Source organism: Canis lupus, chromosome 20 (genome assembly GCF_011100685.1).
Source record: "Canis lupus familiaris isolate Mischka breed German Shepherd chromosome 20, alternate assembly UU_Cfam_GSD_1.0, whole genome shotgun sequence".
NCBI lineage: Eukaryota > Metazoa > Chordata > Mammalia > Carnivora > Canidae > Canis > Canis lupus.
In genome coordinates this window covers 46715472-46740888 of record NC_049241.1, presented here as the reverse complement: position 1 = coordinate 46740888, position 25417 = coordinate 46715472, and the positions used below count along the sequence as shown (strand labels likewise).

Genomic DNA, 25417 nt, shown 5'->3' with positions numbered 1-25417 from the left:
CTTGCCAGATCATAGATGCCAAGGGAGTGGGGCTCACACCTCTTGGGGTCCCCTCTCTGCCCCCTGAGGATCTGGCACACAGTAGGTGCTCAATAACAGCTTGTTGTGGGTGAAGCAATTGGTGTCCCTCCACCTGCAACTCAGCAGCTTTTTTGGACTGCAGACCGAGGGCAACCAGGGTTGTCCTGGTCCCGCCCCTGGGGCTCACCTGCTTAAGGAAACAGGAACAGGCCAGGGGCAACAGCCCCACCCCGCTGACGTGCAGACCCTGAATCGAAACCAAGGCTCCCACAGGCTCTGAGCCCAGCAAGAGTGAGAGCCTCGGCTGCTCAAGAGTCTCCCAGGTATGTGCCGGGCCGCTCAAGAGTCTCCCAGGTATGTGCCGGGCCGGAATCCCTCAGCCAGCCACAGGCCCACTCTGTGCCTGCCCCATGCTGGGTGAGGCCAGGGCCCCAAGAGCCTCAGCTCCAGCCCAGATTTCTAGAAGACAGAGCATGGGAACCAGACTAGGCCAGAAGGAGGGACAGAGTGTAAGAGACCAGAAAAGCAGGAGGAATTTTCAGTGGGAGCTGACCATTGAAAAATGGAGCTGGGGCTGGGGGGCTGGGTGTTCCTGGCAAGGGGAACAGCATGGGCGAAGGTGTGGAGGGAAACAGAGCTTGGTCAGTTCAGGACAGAGCAAGAGTGGCCTTAGGGCTGGAATGTGGGGGATGAGGAGATGGGGAGGCCCTGATGTCAGAGTCAGGCAGTTGAAAGTTAGTGTGAATTCATTCATCCCGGGATAGCTATTCATCAGCAGACACCCCTGTGCCTGCCCAGTATCAGGTAGTGCAAGGGACCTAGAGACCTAGCCCTGGGCCTGGTCTCTGCGAGCCAGATGGGGGAGTCAAAGCCAGATGCAGTGCTTTGTGCATGGAACCGATGAATGAATGTACATCAAGCGTACATCAAGTGCCCACGCATAGTAGGTGCTCAGCTTATTAATAGTAAATGCCTGGGGATACTCACCTAGGCCCGAGAGTTTCCCACAAACACCTCCCCTTGCCAAACCAAAGTTAGGCAGGACTGATCCTTGTGGTTCTTATGACTGCAAGCTGCCCATCAGCAATGGCCATCTGGAAACTTTGAAGAAAACAAAATCTTACTTACCAGCCCTGATGTGTACAAGGCACGCCAGGGGGGCACACAACCAGGTTGCTGATAGAGACAAAGCCAATGCACATGGCCCTAGGGTTCTGCTTTTACTGGGGTTGAGGGTGGGGGGCTAGGGTTTGGGGGGCCTCCTTGTTGATAAGTATAAAACATAAAAGCAGGAATTTAAAGCATGCTAAGAGAGAAAAAGAAAAAAAGAAGTGGGGGTAGTGACCTAAATGGCCAGTTATCTAAATCAACCAGGATCCCTAAAACAAAGGAGCCTCTTGGTAAGGAAGTGGGGAGGGGGGTCCAGGGAGAGCATCCTGGCTCTTTATCTAGCTGTAGGCCTGGCAATGTGTTTATTCGAGATAGAGTTCATTGAGTTAAAGCAGATGACTTGGCACTCAAAGCTTAAGTCAGGCACTTGCATTACAGAAAGAAATGTTTGTAAAAGCCAACTGTCAGGGCTCACACTACACACAGACACTTGAGCTCCACAAGGTAAGGCTAGGCAAAAACGTGGGCAGGAACAGAGGAGAAGATGGGAGACAAAGCAGGGTGCCAAGGCTTTGTCCAGGGAAATAGACAGGAAACCTGCCTGGAAAAGGGGATATTTTTGCTGGGTCTTGAAGGATAAATAGGAGTTCTCCCAGGGAGAAAAAAGAACAAACCTGTATACATTACCCCAGGCTAGGACACTACTGGATCATGAATACTTATTATATACATGGAGTGTTTAGTTCTGAACCAACCAACCATACTTTCCCAGGTAAATATCAAATCCCCAAACTACAGATGAAAAGAATGGCACGGAGATACTAAGTGACTTACCCAAGGTCCCACAGCAGCTAAGTGGGGGAGCTGGGGCTTGAACCCAGACTATCTGGCTCTGATTCCAGGCTCTTCATTGCTTTATCACCCTACTTTATTAAATATTTCTTAATTTATCTCTTTAATTTTACTTGTCCCAGAATGCCTTTGGGTCTCTCCCAGGAGGGTGTGCTCAGCATCTGTCTGTCTCCTGGCAGAAGAAAGTCAATATTGACCGGGTTAGTTACTATGTCCCCACCCTCTGGAAACAACCCAGTAACAATGAACCTTCTGCAATATTGAAACATTAGATAGGGCCAGCGTAGGGGGTGGGCTAGGTTAGGGACAGAATTAAGGGTGACCATGAAGGGTCATGAGTGGACCACCCAGCAGGGCATGACCTGGTTTTGCATTGATCTGATACTCTTTTATAAAGCAGTGCTGTTAATTGTCTTCAGCTCCATGTCATTGGCTCACAAAGTCCAGTGTTACCTTGAGCTTCAAACTGTCGAAACTCATGTGAATTAATGATGTACCTGACACATTACAGGTGTGCCTTCAGTGGCCACCAGACATGACGATGTTGGGAACGAAGGGAGTTACTTGGGACCACAGCTCTCTAGTGTTTCTTCACTACCATTTTGCCATGTCCACATCCCTCCTGGGATGTTGATATTTATTTAAATAAAGTCAGTTCTTTAAAAAAAAAAACAGTATTTATTTATTTGAGAGAGGGCACAAGCAGGAAGGGCAGAGGCGGAGGGAGAGAAGTCTCAAGTAGACCCCAAGCTGAGCGCAGCACCCAATGCGGAGCTCCATCTCAGGACCCTGAAATCGTGACCTGAGCAGAAACCAAGAGTCAGGTGCTTAACCAACTATGCCACCCAGGCATCCCTAAATAAAGCCTGCTTTTTAAGCTTAAATGCATATATTTATAAAGCGGAACTTTCTAACGCTTTTAGTAATGGCATAATAAGAAAGGACAAGGACAAATTCTTGGAGGATTTTTGGAAGGAACCAATGAATGAATGTACATCAAGTGCCCACGCATAGTAGGTGCTCAAGAAACACAAGGCAGTTTCAAGCCCATTGCTCCGCCCAGCCTGGAGGACTTCTCAAAGGAGGAGGCACCATGAGCTAGCTGTAAGAATAGAGAAAAAAGGGATCCCTGGGTGGCACAGCGGTTTAGCGCCTGCCTTTGGCCTAGGGCGTGATCCTGGAGACCCGGGATCGAATCCCACGTCGGGCTCCCGGTGCATGGAGCCTGCTTCTCCCTCTGCCTGTGTCTCTGCCTCTCTCTCTCTCTGTGTGACTATCATAAATAAAAAAATAAAATAAAATAAAAATAAAAGAATAGAGAAAAAATACAGGCAGTGGATGAGGCTTGACTCTCTCTTCTCCATCTTACTGCCAGGTAACCGCCCCCCCCAGGAAGCCATGACGGAGGCCAGAAAGCTGCCCCCGCCGTTGCCCCCACGGCTGGACTGGTTCGTGCAGACGCAGGTGGGCCAGCTGGCCCAAGGAGGGGTTCCTGCATGGTTCCACGGTGCCATCTCGAGAGAGTAAGGACACACGCATATCTTCTACCCTGCCCTTCACCGTCTTTCCTTGTCTGCCCCCACCCACGCTGGGCAGATTTTCTGCAGAATTCTGGGCTCAGCTTGGCTTGGTGAAAACAACTCTTAAGTCTTGGGCTTGAGTCCTGCCTTTTCTGTGGACTGATTGTGTGACCATGGCCAGTTACTTCCCATCTCCAGACCTTGGCTTTCTCTATACAAGTGGCCACCAGACCAGCACTGCCAGAGACCCCTCCCCCAAGGCCAGGCATTGGCCACTGACGGCAGGATGCAGCCTCCGAATCCTCCTTAACACAGTGTCCCAAACAGCTGCTCTCAATCCGTCAGGGATATGACCAACATGCACTTTTTACATTGGACTGAGTTCTGGGGACATGAACAAACCCACCTCATTAGTCACCCCCTTGGTTCTAAATAAACAAAGTGAAGAACATTTATGGCCACCATTAGCATGTAGAGAAATCAAGAGAACATTGTGAAAGCCACAGGGAGAATGAATTGGCCATTGTCTCTGAGTTCTGGGGTGCGCCAGTAAGAACATACTGTGAGCCACACGTTGCAATGTTGAAGTTTTTAGCAGCTAGATTAAAAGAAGTAAAAAGAAATAGGCAGAATTAATTTTATTTTATTTATATATTTTTAAAGATTTTATTTATTCATGAGAGACACACAGAGAGAGGCAGAGACATAAACAGAAGGAGAAGCAGGCTCCCTGCGGGGAGCCCCATGTGGGACTCGGTCCCAGGGCCTTGGAATCACAACCTGAGTCAAAGGCAGATGCTCAACCACTGAGCCACCCAAGTGCCCTTAGGTAGAATTAATTTTAAACCAATCTTTTATTCAACCCACGATATCCAAGATATTATCACTTTAACATGAGCACTAAAAGCTCATTCATGAGATAGTATACGTTCCTTTATTTTGTGCTAAGTCTTCAGAATCTGGTATCCTGTGCCAAAAGCACATCTTGATTTGGATTGGCCACACTAAGTGCTCAGTGCCACACGTGGTCAGTGGCCTCTGGAGCAGACAGCTGGGATCTCCCCATTTTGTCTCATAGAAGGTCACGTTCCTCTCTGTGAATCCCAGATAATAGTAGTAATAATGGTAGTGAATATAGTAATAATCATAGTGAGCATCTGGTGAGCAGTTACCAAGTATCAGTTCCCACACTCGTGTTCCATTCATTTGATCTGCTTTTGCATCAGCCCTGGGAGTGAGGGTTTTCTTTCCCCTTGAGGAAACTGAAGGTCAGAAAGGGCCTGAGCTTTGCCAGGTGTCACACAGCTAATGAACAGAGAAGCTGTGGTTTGAGCTCAAGTGTGCCTGAAAACAGCTCCTGCATGGTTACCTCTGACACCCTGATCCACTCAAAGATGCCTTAATGGGGATATTTCAGGCACTGGGGAAGCAGGCAGGCGCTGTGAAGGCTGTGGGGGATAGGAGGAAGACTGTCCTGGGGTCAAGGTCATCAGAGGCCTTCTGCCACTGATGGGAACACACCTGTCCCTGATTAGCCCAAGGTCTGAAACAACAACCACAAAGCGTTTCAGGCTTGTTCAGGCCTGGGATGACGGGTGCACCAGGAGTCTGGCTAATATGGTGGGCAGCTGAACTGCAGCCATCTCCCTCCTGTATGTGTCCTTCCAGGGATGCCGAGAATTTGCTGGAGTTACAGCCACTGGGATCCTTTCTCATTAGAGTGAGTCACAGCCACGTGGGCTACACACTGTCCTACAAGTAAGGACTGGGTGAGGGGCCAGGGAAGGGGCACGAGGGCTCCAGGGATTTTTGGAGGGGGCAAGGGGCACTTCATACCACAACTTCTTAGAGAACAACTGGTATAAAGTTCTGTCCAAATCTGGCTCAAGTGAGCAGCTGCAGGTCCGGCTGTAACCAGCAGATGGGGGTCTTGGTGGCAACAGCCTGTGTGTCTGAGAACAGGGGCTGCTGGGAGCCCAGGAGTGACTACTGCCCTCCCCTAACCATCCCTCTCCCTTCAACCACCTATTTGGCAACCCTCTGACTCCACCTGGAAGAAACGTGTTAGGGAAACTCAGGGCAGTCCAGCTCCTTAAGGCCTCAAAACCTGATCCAGTTCAGCAATACAAACTACTTTTCAAAAGGATTCTAGGCCGAAGGAATAAAAAACCCAATGGCTCCACTACAGAGTTACCGACAGTGGGAAAAGCTTAGGCTTTGAGTCACACAATCAAAGGCTTGGCTCTGCCACTTATATACTGTGTGACCTTGGACAAGTTACTCGACCTACCTGTGCCTCCCTCAAAGTCCTCACCTCTAATACAGGAATGCTAAAATTAATTCAGAGTCTTGTTGTGAAAATTAAGTAAGCACATAATGCACCATTAATAAATGCATCCATTCATTAACAGGGCTTTTACTGAGGACCTGCCATGTGCCAGGCACCTAGACTTAGCCTGGGACCGGCTCCCATTTTCATTATCATCACTTCTATTGATCATTTGAGCCTGGCCAGGCACCGAGCTAAGCTTTCATCTGCAGTAGCTTATTCCATTTTCATGAGAACTCCCGAGGTCAGCCTCATTAGCCCCACATTATAGATGGGGAAACTGAGGCAGAATATGTTCAGTCACCCACCAAGTGTCTCATGGCTGAAAAGTGCAGAAGACTGATGGGAACCTGAACAGTCGGACTGCAGCCTCGTTGCTGCCAGCTCAGTGGGAAGATGGGGACGGGATGAGGGGGAATGGGATTTCCCAGCCTTAGCTCTGTCGCCGCCACAGAGCACAAAGCTGCTGCCGCCACTTCATGGTGAAGCTCTTGGATGATGGGAGCTTCAGGATCCCTGGGGAGGAGAAGACCCATGCCTCGCTGGATGCCCTGGTCACTTTTCACCAACAGCAGCCGGTGCGGCCACATGGAGACCTGCTGACACAGCCCTGTGGGCAGGTGAGGTTGGGACCGTGGTGAGCCATAGCCGCCCTGCCAGGGGCCAAGCCCCAGACTCATTTTGTTCCCACACACCCCATTCAGCCTCTGGTGATCTGTCACTCTTATGGTCCCTGTGTCCCCCCTCCCATGGCCTCACCCTTCCTGGTCCATGTTCCCTGCCTCACCCCAGGCCCCCAGGCTAATTTTTTTTTTACAAGGGTTCATTTGTGGTGGGGGTATAACCTTGGCTGATCTCTAGGAATAGCGTATCTCCTTATAAGACTCATGTCAGGAGCTGAGGAGGGGGTGCAGGGGGAGTCCCAGCCCTCAGAAGCTCCTGTGGGAGGGGCATGCTTCCATACAAGGCTTGTGGGCAATGCAGCTCCTGAGCACCACCTTCCAGAGTTTGTCTGGGACCCTGGGACCAGCCCACCCCCCTCCTTGGGGCTGAGCTGCAGGTTTCCTCTGCCCCACAGGAGGATCCAGTGAATGTGGATTATGAGGATCTCTTCCTTTACTCCAATGCATTGACTGAGGAAGTCACCAGCCCCGCACATGGCCCCAGGGAACTTCAGAGTCCTTCCTCCTATCCCAGGGCTGCTGCACCTGAGGAGGTATGTGACAGAAAAGCAGCTGGCACTTCCAACACAAGGGAGGGGCAGGAGCAGAAATGGCCAATAGCTGCCAGAGACTTTTTAGAGTGAAAATTGGGTCCTATAGCTCCAAGCATGAAACCTAGTGATTTTTCAAGACACTGCCATTAAGATCCCAACTGTGACCTCACTACTCTTTGTGCTCATCACCAGTCCAGCTCCCGCCCCTCTGCTATCTCTTCTGCTGTTCAGAGACATCAAGCTAACCTCAGGACATTTGCATGTCCTGGTCTCACCTCAGGGCCTTTGTGCATGTTGGTGCCACCCACCTCAGGGACTTTGCACGTGCTGTGTGTGCTCTGCCCCCAGATTTCCTATGCCTCGCTTCTTTCTTCAAGTGTCTCCCTCCCCAGACTCCAGACTGAAAGTAGTCCCCTCTGCATTCTCCATCACATCACCCTGTTTATCTACTGCAGAGAACACCTCACACTTTAAAAGCTCTTTTTGAGTTAAAAGCTAATGTGTGAGTTTTCACATTTCCTGGCTGCCTCCCCCATCAGACTGTGAGCTCTGGGAGGCCTGGGAATCTATCCGGCTTGTTCATCCTATCTTGTTCATCTATCTGCCTCTCCTCCCCTCAGAGAAGACCGGGCACAGAGAAAGTGAGCAACTAGTGAATCTGTAGAGTAGATGAATGAATAAAGTAACAAATCCCACCTTCTCAGGGTTGACTGGACCTTCAGGAGCCCCTAGGCTAAGTGTCTTCCATGCCTCCCACATGGCAGGGAAGTTCTGATGATAGTAGACATGAAACAGGGTGATAAGATGAATATCAGTGGGGGGGGGGTGGGATAAAGGGTAAAGAGAACAGTCAGGGAAGACCTCTTGGAGGAGGTGGCATAGAACTGGGACACGTAGGATAAGGAAGAGTCAGTCACACACAGAGATGTAGGGAGGGTGTTTCCAGCTCAGAAAAGAGCACATGCAAAGGTCCTGAGACTCAGTGTATTTGAAGAACAAAAGCCAGTGTGTGGATGGAGTGGGGTGAGTGAAAGGGTGGTTGTTGGGAGCCGAGGTGCCAGGATCAGCAGAAGCCAAATCATGCAGGGCCTTGGGGCCAGGATGAGGAGCTGGCGTCCTATTCCAGGTGTGCAGAGGAGTTGCCACCAGAGAGCCTGTGGCTGCCAGCTGCAAAAGGGGCTGCCTGGCAGCAGTGGTGGAGGTGGCAGGAAGGAGGCAGGGACTGTCCAGTGGGAGGGGCAAGAGAAGGATCTCTGGGGGTGGAGCAAGAAGAGGATATTTGGGCCATTTTAGAAGGGAGCCTGCTGGTGGCTTGGAGGTGGAGGGTGAGGGGAAGCAGGACCTTGTCATGGTTTGAGTCCCTGGGCCCTCCATCATTTGGGAGGCAAGGATGTGCCACTAAGGGAGCGGGGAAGTGGGATGGGAGAAAGCAGCCCCATGAAGGGTGTGTTAGTGAGCAGGTTCCCTGTGGTTATCTAGGGCTCACTACCCCTTGGAAGGCTGGGGATCTGCATGGGGCATGCACTTCAGTTATCTCAGCTTAGGGGTGAGGAGCTGGGATACTGATCCTCTATCTTCCATTAGTCCCTGGCCAAGTGCTGTTCCTGGGAGATTTTAATTCTCTGGCACTTCTGATCTGCCACAGGGCCAAAGAAGGACCCCAGGTAGGCTCCACTGCTGGCATTTGGGAGTGGAGCCGGGGGCCCTGGGTGCCCAGGACAAAGGGATATGGATGGGGCATTGTCGGCATCTGCCACTAATTTAGTCACTTGAACAACCAAGTAGATCAGGGCCTGAGCACCACATTTGACCTGTCTCCATATGGCCCACGAGCTAAATGTGGCTTTTATGTTTTTGAATGGTTGAGAAAAATAAAAATAAAGGTAATATTTCATGACCCGTGAAAATCAGAGGAAAGTCAAATTTCCGTGTCCATAGTTTTGCTGGAATGCAGGTGCACTCACTCATCGATGTACTATCTCTGGCTGCTTTTGCCCTACAGCAGCTAGGCTGAGGACTGAGAGACCGTATGACCAACAAACCTGAAAATATTTGCTCTCTGGTCCTTTATGAAGAGTTTGCCATCCCTGGGGGAGGTAGTGGAGCTGTTTGTGGGGATAGGAAGGATAGGGCATGGGATTAGGTTTGGGGCTTCAGCCCCTGGATGTCTGAGTGGAACCCATGTCCCAACCTCCAAGGCAGATTCAGAGTTTTGGGGAGCGAGATGGTCCCAGGTCTCACCTGCTCTTGGTTTCAGACCTCAACGAGGCCTGCCCTCCTCCACTGGCCGAAGGGAAGGAAGCCAGCAGCAGAGATGGACAGAGCTTCCATGCAGGAAGCCACTTCCCCCTCCCCACCGAAAGCTCCTCTTGCGGAGACCCGCCGGAAACTCTGGAAGAACCTCAAGATGCTGCCACAGATGGGCAAGAGGGTCCAGCAGCAGCTGACATCCCACCAGACATCTATGAACTCGTCGTCACTCTGGAGTTCTGGGCCACCGGTGGTGACACACAGCTCGGGGGCCAGGCCAGGTGACACAAACTGTGAAGATAATGTCAACACAGACTGCTTTGTGGCCACGCCCATTGCAAGCCCCTCAGAGCCCCAGGATCTGAGAAACAGAGGTGACCCCTCCAGGAGGGCCTCAAGATTGGCCAGCTGGAGCGAGGCGACCCCGAGTACCAGGAGTTGGCACCAAGTGGTCGTGAGGGCCCTGTCCTCAAAAGTGTCCAAATCAGAGACAAAGGACTTGATAGAACCCCAGAAGGACTGGCTCCCTGAGGAGTACCGCCCACCACCGCCCTTTGCCCCTGGGTACTGTTAGAGAGGAGGTTTGCCCTGGCTCTGGGACCCTCGCTGCCAGGGGCTGCTCACACTGGACCCCTGGTCTATCTGCCAGTCCTCAGAAACCTGAGAAATGTAATACAGACATTGCTTGGGTCTGGTCCTGCAGTTGCCAATGGGGTGGCCTGGTTACTTGCATAATAATAACAATCGGTTACAGCAAGGGTCTGAGGCACCTACTGGGTGCCAGACCCCATGCCAAAGCCTCTAAGTTCATCATTTCTGTTACGCCTCTGAGCAGGCCCAGTAGGTAGGCTCATCCTGTATATCTTGAAGAAGAGACTAAGGGTCAGAGAGCAGGAGAGACATGGCCAGGGTCACCCAGCCACAGGGCGTCAGTGTCAGGATTTGAAACCCAGTCCGTTGGAGCCCTTTCCCCACATCCTTTGCACCTGGCTCAACTCCAAGTACATCCTCGCCTGTAAACGGAGCTGTTCACACCTTCCTCCTGTGGTTCTCATGCAGGTGGAGGAGGTGACACCTGTAGAGGGCTTGGCACACAGTACACATTCCTGACACCACGTTCAGCTTTAGGAGAGGCATATGAGCTCCTTTCTTTAAAGAAGGAGAGATGGGATGCCTGGGTGGCTCGGTGGTTGAGCATCTGCCTTCAGCTCAGGGCCTGATCCTAGGGTCCTCGGATCAAGGACCGTATCGGGCTCCCTGCTTCTCCCTCTGCCTATGTCTCTGTGTCTCTCATGAATAAATAAATAAAATCTTTAAAAATATATATGAAAAATATTTTTAATTTTTTTTTAAATAAAGGAGAGACATGACCCAGGGTCGCTGTTAGCAGTGGGCCCTGGAGGAAATCCCAGGTCACAGGGCTGTGAGACCCCTGATGAGCACTAGACATCTCTGGGCCTGTTTCCTCATTTGGAAAATGAGGAGAAGAGCAGTCCCTCTTCCTCAGGATGAAGCAGTAGGATGCACACAAAGCTGAGGCTTTGGCTCACAGTAGGTGCTTAGTAAGTGGAGGTTAGGGTGGGAGTGGGTGCTCTGTACATGATGCACAGTGCAAGTGTCTGGGAAGGTGCCTGGGGGCTAGTCTCAATCGCAGGAATGACCACTCTCTGGACTGACTGGGCTATAGATGGGCCCCAGGAAGACCATAGGTGGAGTGGGTGGGGGGCTTCTCGCATCTGCAAGGTGTAGATGCCTGGGATCTGGAAAGAGGTTCCAGCATCCAAGGCTGCCTTTGCAGACGACTTGAGGTGTGACCTTGGGCAAATCACTCTGTTTGCCCTAAATGAAGGGTGATTGCTTCTCAGTCAGCCCTGCTGGGATGCCATAGGCAGCAAATGCAATGGCAGAGAGACGGGTGCTTTGTAAACTGTAAAGTATGGTGCCAGCCTCAGTGAATGACATTACTGTCACCCCCTCAGAGGCCTCCTCTGGCAGTTCTAATGAATGAGAAAGGAGTTAAAGCTTTGGTCCCCTTGAGGAACTCAAGGATTGTTGGGGGGAGAGGGAACTCAGGAGGTTGGGGGTAGGGCTCAGCCTTGGGAGGCCCTGGGGTGAGATCTCTTCGGCCAGATCTCTACATCTGGTCTCTGCCCACCTAAACTAACAGCTACCGGGGCACTTCCAGGCCTCATGGTGGACAAAGATCTAGAAATCAGCCACTTCCTTGTATAATTGGGGAGATCATGGCTCACAGAGGGCGCAGCCACACCCAGGGTCACACAGTGAGGGCAGAGGTGAGATCCCAGGCATCCTCTCTCTCATCCGGCAGGTTTAAGGTGAAAAACATGCCTTCCAAGCAGATGTGACTCAGTGATGTGCGTTTATTCCCAGAACCCACGGAGACCGGATTCCACAGTGGAGTGAGGGGTCACCCGGTCCTCCTCTGACCCAGCTTCTCGCCCACGGTGCTCTCAGATGCGGATGTGGAAGGTGCTGTGTGCAAAGAGAAATAGAGTCCGTCATGAGGCAGAGCTTGGCCCTGGCTCGTCCTCCTCCTGAACTCTCCCAAGGGGAGTCCCTGACACAGGCAAGGAGCTACTAAGGGGAGATGGGTCCGCTTAAGAACCCCAGGCGGTGGCTCCCCTGACTCCCACAGGGGCGGAAAGCACACCTCTTTGGATGGGAGTTGACCTTCCGGCTCCGCCCCAGACTTGCTGTGGGACTCTAAGTGAGTGGCTACCCCGCCCTGGGCTTCAGTCTACTCCTCTGTAAACGAAGGATAATAGCCGTCCCTCCTACATGGGGCTGTAATGAGGGCGAAAGGGGCAAAGGCACAGGGTGCTGTCGCACAGAGCTGCTATCAGCGATAGGGCTCATTCAATTGTCATTATTCCTGTCTCTGTCAGCTAAGAGACCAGCGGGCTCCTTCAGGTAGAGGATGGGGGGACCTCCGTGCACATAAGGACACCACCCGTAATTATAGCCACGACAGCAACCCCGGCACACAGATACTGAGCACCTACTGTGTGCCACGCACTGCCCTAAAGTCTTCCCATGTACTAACTCGGGGGTCAGCCAGCTGTTCCTGCAAAGAGCCAAATGGTTGATATTTCCAGCTTTGTGCAATGACTCAGTTGAGCCTTGTAGCTCAAAAGCAGCCGTGGCCAGTACATACATAAGCAGGCATGGCTGTGTCCCAGTGAAACTGTTGATGGACATGGAAATTTGAATTTCATATCCATTTCATGTGTCGTGGAGTACTATTAGTCTCTAACCTTTCCCCCACCATTTACAAAATGTAAAAGTCATTCTTAGCTCCCGCGAGGTACAAAAATAGGTGGCTGGCCACCCCCATTAACTTGCTATCAGCCCTCCGGTGAGGGCTCTGATTCCTCCCAGGACTGCCAAACACAGTTGCCCACTCTGTTCACTGCAAAATGTTCAGGCAAGAGAGGGCTGAAGACCAGCCATGTTCCATTTGCCTAAAGAGCTGTGTCCACCCACAGGGGGTGCTCATGGGGCCCCCAATTATCCCCACTTTAAAGATGCAGGGACTGAGGCCAGGGAGGCTGGGAAAGTTCCCTATAGTCACAAATGAATGAATGGAGGAGCTTTCACAAGTGGAGTCCGCACACTAGTTCTGCAGGAGCCCCTCTCAGACATGGAAATGGATTGTGCAAAGTGGCGAGGAGTGTCACACCTGAGGAAGTCGGGTGCCCGCAGGATCATGTTCTGGAAGTCTTCCAGGGAGAGCCGCCCATCGTGGTCCCCATCGGCCTCATCTAGCACCTTCTCGCACACCAGGCTCACCTCCTCAGCGCTCAGCTCCCCTCGTGTCAGCTTGGTCACTGTCTGCTCCAGGTCCCATGCACAGATGTAGCCGTCATTGTTAAAGTCTGTGCAGTGGGATAGAGGGGATGTGGAGTGGGGGCACAGCTGGGGGTAGACAGGCCGGGCCTCTTGTCCCCTTGTTGCAGAGGAGGAAACTGAGGCACCGGAAGGAGCCCAAGACCCTGGGGTAATAGCTGGATCTTGCTTTAGAATTGGGCAGAGTCCTGCTGGGAGGTCATTCATTCCCCCCATAAGTATTTACTGAGGACCTACTATGTGCCGGGCATATGTGACTGTTTTTAATCTACAAGTATTTAGTGAGTGCCTACGATGTTCTAGGCACCGTGATAAAGTTTTGTTCATTTGACAAGCTTTTAGTGAGCACCTACTGAATGCTAGGTGCTGTGATAAATTTTCTGTCAGTTAGTCACACAATATTGAATGCCTACTTTTTCCCAGGCACGGAAGACAGATGGGGACAAAAATAGATACTCTTGCTGCCCTTGGGTTTCATCAGAGAGAAATCAGTATGAAGAGGAATGAAGCAGCACTGCTCCATGCTGGGAGAGGAAATAGGATGTGGGGTGTAGAGTGGTTGAAGGTGGAAGCTGCTTTTGACCTAGACTTCAAGGTAAGCAGGAGTCAAGGCAGAGCTGTTCCAGGCAGAGGGAACAGCAGATGCAAAGTCCTAGAGGGAGGAGGAGTTTGGGGAGCTGGAGGAAGAGAGAGGCCAATGTGGCTGGAAAGGAGTAAGGGGATGAGGTCAGCAAGTAGCAATATGGGGCGCAGGACAAGTCCATGCGGGGCCTCAAAGCCCCCTGGGGAGACATCTGTGACTGCAGGGCAGCTCCTGGCCCCACACCTGGTCTTGTTCCCACCCCCACCCCACCCCCATGTTCCCCTACCCCCGAGCTCTGCACACACCATAAATTTTAAAAGCATAGTAGGCTTTGAGGTCGCGGGGAGCCATTTCACTCATTACGGAAAACATGTCCAGGAAGTTGTCCAAGGTCATGTGGCCGTCCCCATCCTCAGAGAACACCTGGGCAATCCTCTGGCGGAACGGGTTGTCCTGGGGACAAGAAGCAGGGAGGGGACTCAGGGCACCATATGGGATCACTCTCAGCACCCACCTTCCTGAAACCTTCAAGTACCCCCCATCTGAAAACTTCCTCCCTCCCGCGGTCCCAGGAGAGGACTTCAGGCAACTCCTGCCTCTGCCCCTGTGATCTTGGTGGCCTTGACCCACTTCTGGTTCCGGATGCAGCCACCTGACTGGTTGAGGTCGATCAGAGGTCACTCTCCATTGACAACCGTGATTGACTCTGGGGGAGGCTGGGGGCGGGGGGCTCAAACTGGCCAGAGGCTGCCCTGGGATGGTTCCCGAAAGATGGAGGTGGAGGGATCTGCTTTCTGCTGGTCACAGAGTTGACCAGAGGAATCTGGGGCTGTTGGGGCTTCCCTTCACTACCTCAAGCAGACAGGCTGCCTGAGACTGAAGCCCCCTCCTGGGAGGAACTGGGAGGTGGAGGGAGACTCCCGAGCATGACCTCAGAGACCCTGGTTCCAGCTGTACCTGGCGCTAGCTCTGCCCCTAGAGTTTTTTCTCCTGTGTTCCATTATATTTCATCCCTCTCGAATGAGGTTTCTGTCCCTTGTGATAAAATCATCTCTACTCAGTCACTCACCCCACAAGTCACCTTTTGGCAACACAAACTACATGACAAACATCCAGCAGAAAAGAACCTGCTTTTTTAGTGGCTCTTGCCATGAGAAGCAGAACTCCCATTCCCTGAGCACTTGCCATGCAATAGGCCCTGTGCCAAGTCCTTTACCTGCACTATCTCATCTCATCGTTCGGACAACCCCAGGTTTGAATCCTGTCTCTGTCACATCCTAGCTGTGTGACCATGACCAAATGTCTTAACCTCTCTGAACCTCACTCACTTCTTTCATCTGTAAAATGTATCCGCTTCATAGGAATGCAGCAGGGAGCATCTCTATTTTCCCCCTCCCTACCCCATGGCCCACGCACACCTTCAGCTCGGGCATGCTGCTGATGAGCTCGTAGGGCACCTTCACATCAGGACAGCTGGTATAGTCGAGGGGGACAAGCTGGGGAGCCAGGTCCTGGTAGCGATAGAAGAGCCTGGTGTGGGGAGGGAAACACCAGGAAAGGCTGGGAGATGGGGTGGGAAGGGCTTTTCCCTTTTCTCTCATTCTTGCAGCTACTCGCTACACATCATGGGTGCCCAAGAGTCATCAGCTCTAGGCCCAGCCCTCAGGCACACAGAGCCGAACACAGACACATGTACCCCCTGGGGACAGGGCCAAAGTGGATAAAGGACCCCAGAGCTAGGGGAGACTTGAGTGAGGACACTGGTACTGGGCTTTGAAGAATGAATAGGAGCTGACCAGGCAGGTGGGGACAGCAAAAAGGAGAGTGCTTAAGGCAAGATCATTGCACGCCAAACATTCAGAGAATCTGAGTGAATCTATGAATCCTGGATATTATCACAATGTTGGCAAGACTCTGCCTCTAAAGACTCCCTATTCTCACATTTTCCTCTCATCCCAGAATGTGAGGGTTCTCTAAATGGGGAGAGCAGAGACAAAGGCCAATATTCAGGATTTTTTTTAATGCATGCAAGGCATTTTGCAAAACACCAAGTGCCACCCCCACTACCTAGATTGTGAGGCCAGCTCTCCACTCCAATGTCCTCCCTGCTGATGCTCTATTTTCACCAGAGGCATGAGGCTAGGCAGCCTGGTAGAGACCATGCTTGGTGAGTCAGAGGTCCCCAAGCTGCTAGGGGTTGTTTCTGAGAGAGATGAGGAGCTCTTTGGGAGCTCTTTGGACCCAAGGGCTCCTTGGGTCATATGATGGCTAGGAACTCAAGAATGGGGTATCTGGAATTTAAACCCTGACCACCCAGTTCTCTGCCCAGGCTGCCTCATGGAACAGCCTGGGTTTGGGCTTCTGTATGGCCTTGAGCATGTCCTTCTTCCCCTCTGAGCTTCGTTATTATGCTGCCAAATAAGAAGCTCATGATGGACAAAACACCAGCCCTCAAGTTCCTTGGAGCTCTGCCCATTTGCAGAGCTGGGGCCAGCTCCCCTGTCCAAACCTCAGTTTCCCCATCAGTAATCTGATCATAATGGCCAGGATGACCCTACGAGCTGTCCTCACCCAGACAATGGGGCTCACTGGTGAAAGGTGTGCCCATCAATAATGGATATCCCATGCCCACACAATTGGGGCCTTGGCCCCTATCACTCTGTATCTGAACCCCAGCCAGCTTGGGTTTCACAGCTCCAAGTTCATCGGTCGGGGCCTTTGGACAATGGCCCCAGGCTGAGCAGTAATGTGGGATACTCATGTATGCCTCTCTCGCTCACACAAGCGACCTGCAGCAGCATCAGGCTGCCTACCCACACCCTTACCTTGGTGCCACCCCCACAGCCCAGAGATGACTCTAGACTCTACCCCCAGGTTCCCAGCCTCCAGTCCCAGCCTCTTTACACTGGGCTCAGGGGATCTTTCTAACATGCTGATACGTCTCCCCCCAACTCTCCAACCCCGGTCACATATTCTCCATGGCTCCGCACAACCCATGGGAGAAAGCCCAAGCTAATCAACCTAGAGACTGTGACAATATGACAGGATGTGGCTTCTCATCGTCCCCATCTCTGCCTCCATCCCCTGACCATGCCTGCAATCCCCCCCTTTGCATTTTAACCACCATGAGGCACTCAGTCCTGTCCAATTGCAAACATCCTCCAGCAACGGATAGAAAATGGTCCTAGGTCTTCCTCTCTTTCTCCCCAGACCGACCTCATGATTTCCTTTCTCGTGAAGAAGGTGCAGTCCTGCGGAGAGAGATGTTGACTTGGCCCAGAGCCTGCCTCAGGGGCTTCCTTCCTCTCCCTCTCCCTGCATGCCCATCTCTGCCTGATGCTGCATGCAGAGCTGCACCAGAAACCCTTGCTGACTGCACAGCCAGGACAAATGATGCTGTCCCCACTTCGCAGGCCGGGGAAACCAAGGCTGCTAAGCCTACTGAGGGCCTAGCCCATCACCCCTACCTGATATGCTTCCAGCTGCTCATGAGTGAAGACTGTCTGCTTGTTGCCCATGGGAAAGACCACTGCCGGGACTCAGGAACAAGCCCCCAGTCTTCTCAGAGCCACACGGGTTGCCAGGCTGCTGCACATCAGCGTCTGGGCAAATATCCCTGCCCTGGCCGTCACCTGCCCACCTGCCCTGTCACCCCCAGCCTGGGTGAGATCAAGTTACAGCTGAGCTCTCTGGGCAATAGCCTGAGTATGTCCATGGCCACCAGGACAAGAAGGACTGTCGGAGGTCACAGAACAGCAGACCATGTCTGCCACGACTGGGTGAGGCTGAAGGCATGGGGCACCTTCCAGAGCCAGGCAGGGTGATGAAGAGACTGCAACATATCCCAACTCAAATACCAGTTCTCCACCCAGTAGCCTTGTGCCTTAGACAAGTCACCTGGTCTCTCTAAGCCTCGTTTGTAAGATGGAAGTTATATTAGTACCCAACTCATCAAGTTGCCCTAAGACCAAACAAGATCATTAATGCAACCAAAAAACCCCCAATTTTTTGATATTGGGTATGAGCCAGTTTTAGGCACTGGGAGCATAATAACTGGGTGAAAGAGATAAATGAGGTCCCCAGGTGTGCATTGGAGATGATGATGATGATGATGATGATGATGATGATGATATGACTTAAGAAAAGTGATCCAAGGTATAAGTTTGAGAAACAATCAGTTAAATGATACCAAACAGAATTCTTTATTGCAGGACTTGTCAGAGCCTTTAGCATGCTGATGTTCACCATGCATCCTCAATGGGTAGGTACAATGTAGTAGCTGCCAACTTTATTAAGACCCAGAATCCTTTTGGGCAGAACACCTAAAGGTCAAAAATCCTTTAACCCAGTGCTCTATGCTTGTCTTGTTCTGGATCTCTCCTGTCTCTCCACTTTGTTCTCCTGCTCAGCCTTTTCCAGTGCCACACTCCAGGCCCCCTAAACTGCTCTTGGATCTTCCCTTTCCCTCATCCCCACTCGTTCTGGTCTGGACGATCACAGTTCCTCCCATTCTCATCAACCCTCCTCAGCCCCAGTCTGTGAAGTCATCTCGTAGAATGTAACTATGATCAGGCTTCAAACACCCCCTTAGGATGATTTTTTTTTAAAAAAAACTGACAATATCAAGTGTTGGAGAGGATGTGGGGCAACTGGAACTTTCATTAATTGCTGATGGTGATGCAAAATAGTTTAGCCACTCTGGAAAATGGATCAGAACTTTCCTATAGTTAAACATATACTTACCACATGACTCAGCCATCCCACTCCCGAGTAGTTACCCAAGGAAAATGAAAAGATCTATGGGCACACAAAAACATGTACATGCCCACAGCATGAAGAAAATACTTGCAAATCATATATCTGATAAGGGACTGATCTCTAGAATATATAATGAACTCTAATGAGACTACAATAAAAAGACAAATTGCACAAATTTTTAAAAATGGGCAAAGATTGGGGGGGGTGAATAGATGGAACACAGGATTTTTATGGCAGTGATTTTTTTTTAAAGTAAGCTCCACACCCAGCATGGGGCCCAATGCGAGGGTTGAACTCATGATCCTGAGATCAAGGCCTAAGGTGAGGTCAAGAGTCAGATGCTTAACCAACTGAGCCACCCAGATGTCCCTTTGGCAGTGAATCTACTCTGTATGATACTGTAATGGTGGATACATGCATTATACATTTGTCCAAAACCATGGAAGACACAATACCAATAGTGAACCTTAATGTAAACTTTAGATGATATGATGTGTCAATGTAAATTCATCGCGTGTAACAAATGCACTAGTCTTGTGGGGGATGTTGGTAATGGGGGAGGCTGTGGGTTTGTGTGTGGGGGGAACAGAAAGCACATGGGAAATCTCTGTACCTTCTGCTCCATTTTGTTGTGAACTAAAATTGCTCTAAAAATAAAGTCTATTAAAACAAAACAGAACAGGTAAGGGATTTGAGTAGACATGTCTCCAAAGAAAATATACAAATGGCAAATAAGTATATGAAAAGATGCATAACATCATTAGTCATTAGGGAAATGCAAATCAAAACTACAATGAGATATTACTTCACACCCACCAGGATGCCTATAACAACAACAACAACAACAACAACAACAACAACAACAACAACAACAAAAAGACAGACAATAGCAAGTGTTGGCCGGGATGTGGAGATACCGGAACCCTCATACACCACTTGTGGGAATGTTAAGATGGTGCAGTTGCTTTGGAAAGCAGTTTGGCAGTTCTTTAAAAGGTTAAACATAGGGACACCTAGGTGGCTCAGCTGTTGAGTGTCTGCCTTCAGCTCAGGGCATAATCTTAGGGTTCCGGGATCAAATCTTGCATCAGGCTTCCTGCGAGGAGCCTGCTTCTCCCCCTGCCTAAGTCTCTGCTTCTCTCTGTGTGTCTCTCATTAATAAATAAATAAAATCTTAAAAAAAGATTTTATTTATTTATTCATGAGAATACACAGAGAGAGAGAGAGACAGAGGCAGAGACACAGGCAGAGGGAGAAGCAGGCTTCATGCAGGGAGCCCAATGTGGGACTTGATCCCGGGTCTCCAGGATCAGGCCCTGGGCTGAAGGCAGCACTAAACCGCTGAGCCACTCAGGTGCCCAAAATCTTTTTTTTTTTTTAAAGATTAAGCATAGAGTTACCATATGACCAGCAATTTTACTCCAAGCTGAACATAACTGAAAATATGTCCACTTAAAAACTTGTATGTGAATGTTCATAGCAACATTGTTCATAATAGCCCCCAAAGTAGAAACTACCCAAATGATTGTGGTCCATTCGTACAATGGAATATTATTCAGTCATATAGAGGAATGAAGTCAGGGCACCTGAGTGGCTCAGTGATTGAGTATCTGCCTTTGGCTCAGGTCATGATCCCAGGGTCCTGGGATCGAGTCCCGTATTGGGCTCTCTGCAGGCAGCCTCCTTCTCCCTCTGCCTATGTCTCTGCCTTTCTCTGTGTGTTTCTCATGAATAAATAAAATAAAATCTTAAAAAAAAAAAAAGGAATGAAGTCCTGATACATGCCACAATGTGGATGAGAATTTAAAACATCATGCAGAATGAAAGAAGTCAGACACAAAAGGCCACACAGTGTGTGGTTCCATGTATATGAAACTTCCAGAATAGACAAATCCATAGAGACAGTGAGCAGATGAGTGGTTGCTAGGGGCCGGGGGAGGGGGACAGAGAGTGACTGCTCATGGGGATGGGGGCTTCCTTCTGGGGTTGCTAAAAATGTTCTGGAACTAGGTAGTGGTGATGGTTGCAAAACTCTGTGAAGGTGATAAGTCTCACCTCATTCTAAAGGGTGACTTTCATGATTTGTGAATTATATCTCAGTTTTATTTATTTATTTTTTTAAAGATTTTTTATTTGTTCATGAGAGACACAGAGAGAGAGGCAGAGACAAAGGCAGAGAAAGAAGCAGGCTCTCTGTGGGGAACCTGATGCGGGACTCAATCCCGGGATCCTGGTATCACGACCTGAGCCAAAGGCAGACGCTCAGACACTTAACTGCTGAGCTACCCAGGGGCCCTATATCTCAGTTTTTAAAAATATTTGTTCATAAAGAATGACTGCAACTTTATGCATAATTACTAAAAACTGGAAACAACACAAATGTTCTTCACCTGGGGAATGGTTAAACAGACTGAGTTCCATCCATACAATAGACTACTACTCAGCCATAAAACAGAATGAACTACTGATATACACAAAAGGAATGAACCCCAAATGCGTTATGCTAACTGAAAGAAGCCAGACTCAAGAGACTACCTATTGGATGATTCCATTTATATGACATACTCAAGAGGACAAAACTGTAGGGACAGTAAACAGATCAATGGTTGCCAGGGGCTGCAGATGGGGAGCAAGGGAATCTTAGGGGTGATGAAACTGTCTTATATTTTGATTGTAGCGTTGGTTACATAGCTGTATTCATTTGTCAAAACTCATAGAACTAAACACCATAAAGGGTGAGTTTTTTGCATGTAAATGCATTTTTGAAAAATGAAGACAATTAAGAAAACTAATTAGCAAACACCTTACTCCCTAGTGCCTCCTGGTTGAAGTCCTGATTGCTATGCCTGACCCCATCAGACACCCTGTGATTTGCTTATGTGCCCCCAACCTGTGCCCATCAATGATTAGTTATTGAGCACCTAGTGTGTAGGTGTGTGTAGGCACTGCCCTACATCCTGATAATACAAAAGCAGTGCTCTCAATGAGCCCACGTTCTGGTGGGCAAGCAACCAGGTAAACACATTAGTCAGGAGTGCTAAGTTCCAGGAAGAAAAATAAAACAGAGAAGGGATAGAGAGAAGAAGTTGGGTTAAATAGATTGGGAAGGGAAAGCTCCCCTGATGAAGTGATATTTGAGTAGTGACTGGAGGGAAGTGAGGGAATAGTCAGTGGGAAGAGAGTCCTGGCAGGGGGAAGAGCAAGTGCAAAGGCCCTGAGGGCTGGGGTAAGTTTGACACCATTGGAAGAGGGCAAGGCAGCTGGTGCTGTGTTGGAGCTCAACAAGCAATAATGTCAACTAGTAAGCTGCTGCTCATGTTGGTCAGCCACCGGAGCTGCCTTTCCGACACCCAACTCCAACAATGGGATTTTTTGCCTTTTTGCATTTTCAAGAAATCATTTTTTCATGGTATAAGTAAATTAATTTTATCTTTGTATGGATAAATTCCAGCTTTACTATGATAAATAATAAGCAACCATATCCCCTTGTAATATAGGACATAGAACTCAGAATCATAATGACAATACAGAATTTTAATAATCATCAGGAGAAAACAAATCAAAACAACAATGAGATATCACTGTCAGGATGGCTATTAAAAAAACAAAAGCCGGGATCCCTGGGTGGCGCAGCGGTTTGGCGCCTGCCTTTGGCCCAGGGCGCGATCCTGGAGACCCGGAATCGAATCCCACATCAGGCTCCCGGTGCATGGAGCCTGCTTCTCCCTCTGCCTATGTCTCTGCCTCTCTCTCTCTCTCTCTCTCTCTGTGTGACTATCATAAATAAATAAAAATTAAAAAAAAAAAAGCCATCAGGTGAGGATGTAGAGAAATGGCAACTCTGTGCACTGTGAGTGGGAAGGCAAAATGGTGCATCCACTATGGAAACCAGCATGGAAGTGCCTAGAAAAATTAAAAATAGATCTCCCATAGGGTCCAGTATACATCTAAATGAATTGAAATCAGGATCTCAAAAGAGATATTAACACTCTTATGCTCATTGCAGCATTATTCACAATCGCCAAGCTATGGAAACGACCTGAATGTCCATGGATGGATGAAAGGATGAAGGAAATATGGCTTACATGCACAAGGAATATTACTGAACCTTTAAAAAGAAGGAAATTCTGCAATATGTCACAACGTGAATGACCTCTGAGCGCATTTGCTCAGTGAAATAAACCAGTCACAGAAAGACAAATACTGTAGGATTCCACTTCTATGAGGAGAAAGTGGAATGGTGGTTTGCAGAGGCTGGGAGGAAGTGGGAATAGGGTTTCCTAGTCAGCAGGCATGAAGCAAGATTCGTCAAACAAGATGAATAAGCTCTAGAGATCCACTGGACATTATATCTGTAGCCAACATTATATCTGCATTGTACACTTAAAAATCTGTGAAGAGGTTATATCTCATGTTGAGTGCTCTTACAATAAAATACAATAAAAAACCAAAAACATAACCACCATAAGACCCAGCACTTGCGCTCTTGGGCAATCCCAGAGAAATGAAAACTTATGCTCACACAAAAACCTATAATGGATGTTTTATTCATAATAGCCCCCAAACAGGAAACAACCCATCTATCTTTCAACAGATGAATGGTTAAACAAACTGGTCCATCCATCCATACCGCACAACACTATGCAGCAATAAAAGGGATACATCTGACAACCTGGATGAATCTCTGGGGTATTATGCTCAGTGGAGGGGGGAAAAGCCAATGCTAAAATGTTACAAACTGTGTGATTCCATTTACAGTGTTCTTAAAATGACTAAATTATAGGAATGAGAACAGCTTGCTGGCTGTCAGTGTGTGGGGATGGGGTTGGGGGATGAGTGTGGATCAAGTGCATCAAGGGGATGGGTGTGGATCAAGTGCATCAAGAGGGATCTTGGAGATAATGGACTGACTGATCTGTGTATTGCCTGTAGCTATGCCAATATCTTAGTTGTGACATCGCACTAGAGTTTGGAAGATGTTACAATTGAGGGAAACTAGCAAAAGGGCACACGGGATCTCTATCATTTCCCTGTTGTTTTTAAATTTTCTATTGTGGTAAAATTTTTACCATAATATTTACCATTCTGGCCATTTTTAAGTGTACAGCTCAGTGCTATGAAATACATTCACAGTGTTGCGCAGCTGTCACCACCATCTGTCCCCAGAACTCTTTTCATCTTGTAGAACTGGAACTCTGTCCCCATTAAGCAACTCCCCATCCTCCCCTCCCTGCCAGTTCCTGGAACTCATCATCCTACTTTCTGTTTCTGTGAATTTGGAAACCACATGTAATTGGAATCATACAGCATTTGTTTGTCCTTTTGTGTCTGGCTTCTTTCACTCAGCATGTCTTTCAGATTCATCCACTTTGTAGCGTGTGTCAGAATTTCTTTCCTTTTTAAGATTAATATTCCATTATATGGATAGATCACACTTTGTTCATTCATTCATCCATCAATGGACATTTGGTGTCTTTCCACCTTTTGAGTATTATGAACAACGCTGCTACGAGCATAGGTGTATACATGCAGTAATGTCCCTTTTTCTGTCAGGACCCCACATTGCATTTAGGATCTTAGACTCCTGATCTTTTTTTTTTTTAAGATTTTATTTATTTATTCATGAGAAACACAGAGAGAGAGAGAGGCAGAGACACAGGCAGAGGGAGAAGCAGGCTCCATGCAGGGAGCCCGATGTGGGACTCGATCCCAGGACTCCAGGATCATGCCCTGGGCCAAAGGCAGGTGTTAAACCCGTGAGCCACCCAGGGATCCCCTAGACTCCTGATCTTAAGTCTGTTTTGTTTTATTTGATTTTGATTTTTTGGTCTTCTTTTTTTTTTTTTTTTTCCATAACCTTGATAGTCCTGAAGAGTGCCAGCTAGGTACTTTGTAGAATGTCCCTTAATTTGATATGTCTGGTGTTTTCTCATGATTGAAATGGAGTTTGGGGTTTTTTTTTGGGGGGGGGGAAGACCTCAGAAGTCCTCATCGCATCATACCTGGAGTTACTTGATAGCTACCTGAAGTCACCAACAATGTTGACCTTGAACTCTTGGGTAAGGCAGTGTTTTCCCTGTATTTCCACCCTCTGGTAACTGTTTTCCCTTTCCATACTCTATTCTTTGGAAACAATGCAAATTGTCTTAAAGAAATGCTCCTTATCAGGGTCCTCTATGGCACAGAGAAGGATGTTATCAACACTTATAGTTGGAAAGTGATTTCTATGAGTATGTGTATTCTCTGTGTATGAAGATGTTTAGAAAACCCTACTGAGTTATTGTATTTTCTTTGTATGTATACCAAAGAGTAGTATATAATAAAAAATCTGTCTATTTAAAGCTCAAGAGTCTTTAAGTGGATATAAAGTTAAAAATTTAAGTAAGCAAAAGCACAGGAATTTGGCACAATTCCTCTCTTAGAACATAAATTATCAATGCGAGCAGTATTGCTCCTAAGGTGGTGAAAAATGGTTCAGGAGTGGGTGGGGAGAACATGAAAAAAACTTAGATATTTCAATGGTTTGTGGCCCTCCAAAGCTCATCCTTCTTGACACAAATTTATTATATGGGATTTAACCTTTCTCCTTAAATTTAATTAAGTTCTCTTTAGGGGCTGTTCTCTTTAAGAGATGATAATGAAAAAAAAAGTTGAAAAATGCCGTCATAGAGGTTTATAAAATAGTGGCACAATGGATGGCCTCAGGCCATGTGACATAAGCAAGGAATGGAACACTTGGCATAGGTCGGATTACAGTTTGTGCCTCAGTTTCCCTACCTGTAAAATCAGGATGGTTCGTGTGACAGGATGGCTGTGGGAATAAATGACCCATATAAATCCATATAAAGCATTAGCTGTTGTTAACAGCAGCAGCAGCACTTTATAAAGGTGGAAAGGGAAGGTCAGAGAGG

General features: G+C 48.8%; 2 protein-coding genes across 7 annotated transcripts; one reads left to right on the top strand and one right to left on the bottom strand.

Annotated features, from left to right (window-relative positions):
- On the top strand, positions 1 to 10608 carry HSH2D (hematopoietic SH2 domain containing). 6 transcript variants are annotated; one of them, XM_038566986.1, is made up of 7 exons: positions 6 to 344; positions 2106 to 2183; positions 3359 to 3506; positions 5172 to 5261; positions 6287 to 6452; positions 6911 to 7048; positions 9306 to 10608. In XM_038566986.1, exons 3-7 carry the CDS (start codon positions 3382 to 3384, stop codon positions 9870 to 9872), a joined length of 1086 nt encoding a protein of 361 aa, XP_038422914.1. In that variant the 5' UTR covers positions 6 to 344; positions 2106 to 2183; positions 3359 to 3381; the 3' UTR covers positions 9873 to 10608. The 6 variants fall into 6 exon arrangements, with proteins under 6 accessions (XP_038422916.1, XP_038422915.1, XP_038422914.1 ...); XM_038566985.1 differs by lacking the exon at positions 2106 to 2183 and having other exon boundaries at positions 7 to 344; XM_038566984.1 differs by lacking the exon at positions 2106 to 2183 and having other exon boundaries at positions 9 to 375.
- Positions 10609 to 11769: 1161 nt separating this feature from the next.
- On the bottom strand, positions 11770 to 17266 carry CIB3 (calcium and integrin binding family member 3). The gene is made up of 6 exons (XM_038565362.1): positions 17216 to 17266; positions 16965 to 16999; positions 15167 to 15278; positions 14054 to 14201; positions 12999 to 13194; positions 11770 to 11791 (listed from the first exon to the last, which is right to left on the bottom strand). Exons 1-6 carry the CDS (start codon positions 17264 to 17266, stop codon positions 11770 to 11772), a joined length of 564 nt encoding a protein of 187 aa, XP_038421290.1.
- Between the last annotated feature and the right edge of the window lie 8151 nt (positions 17267 to 25417).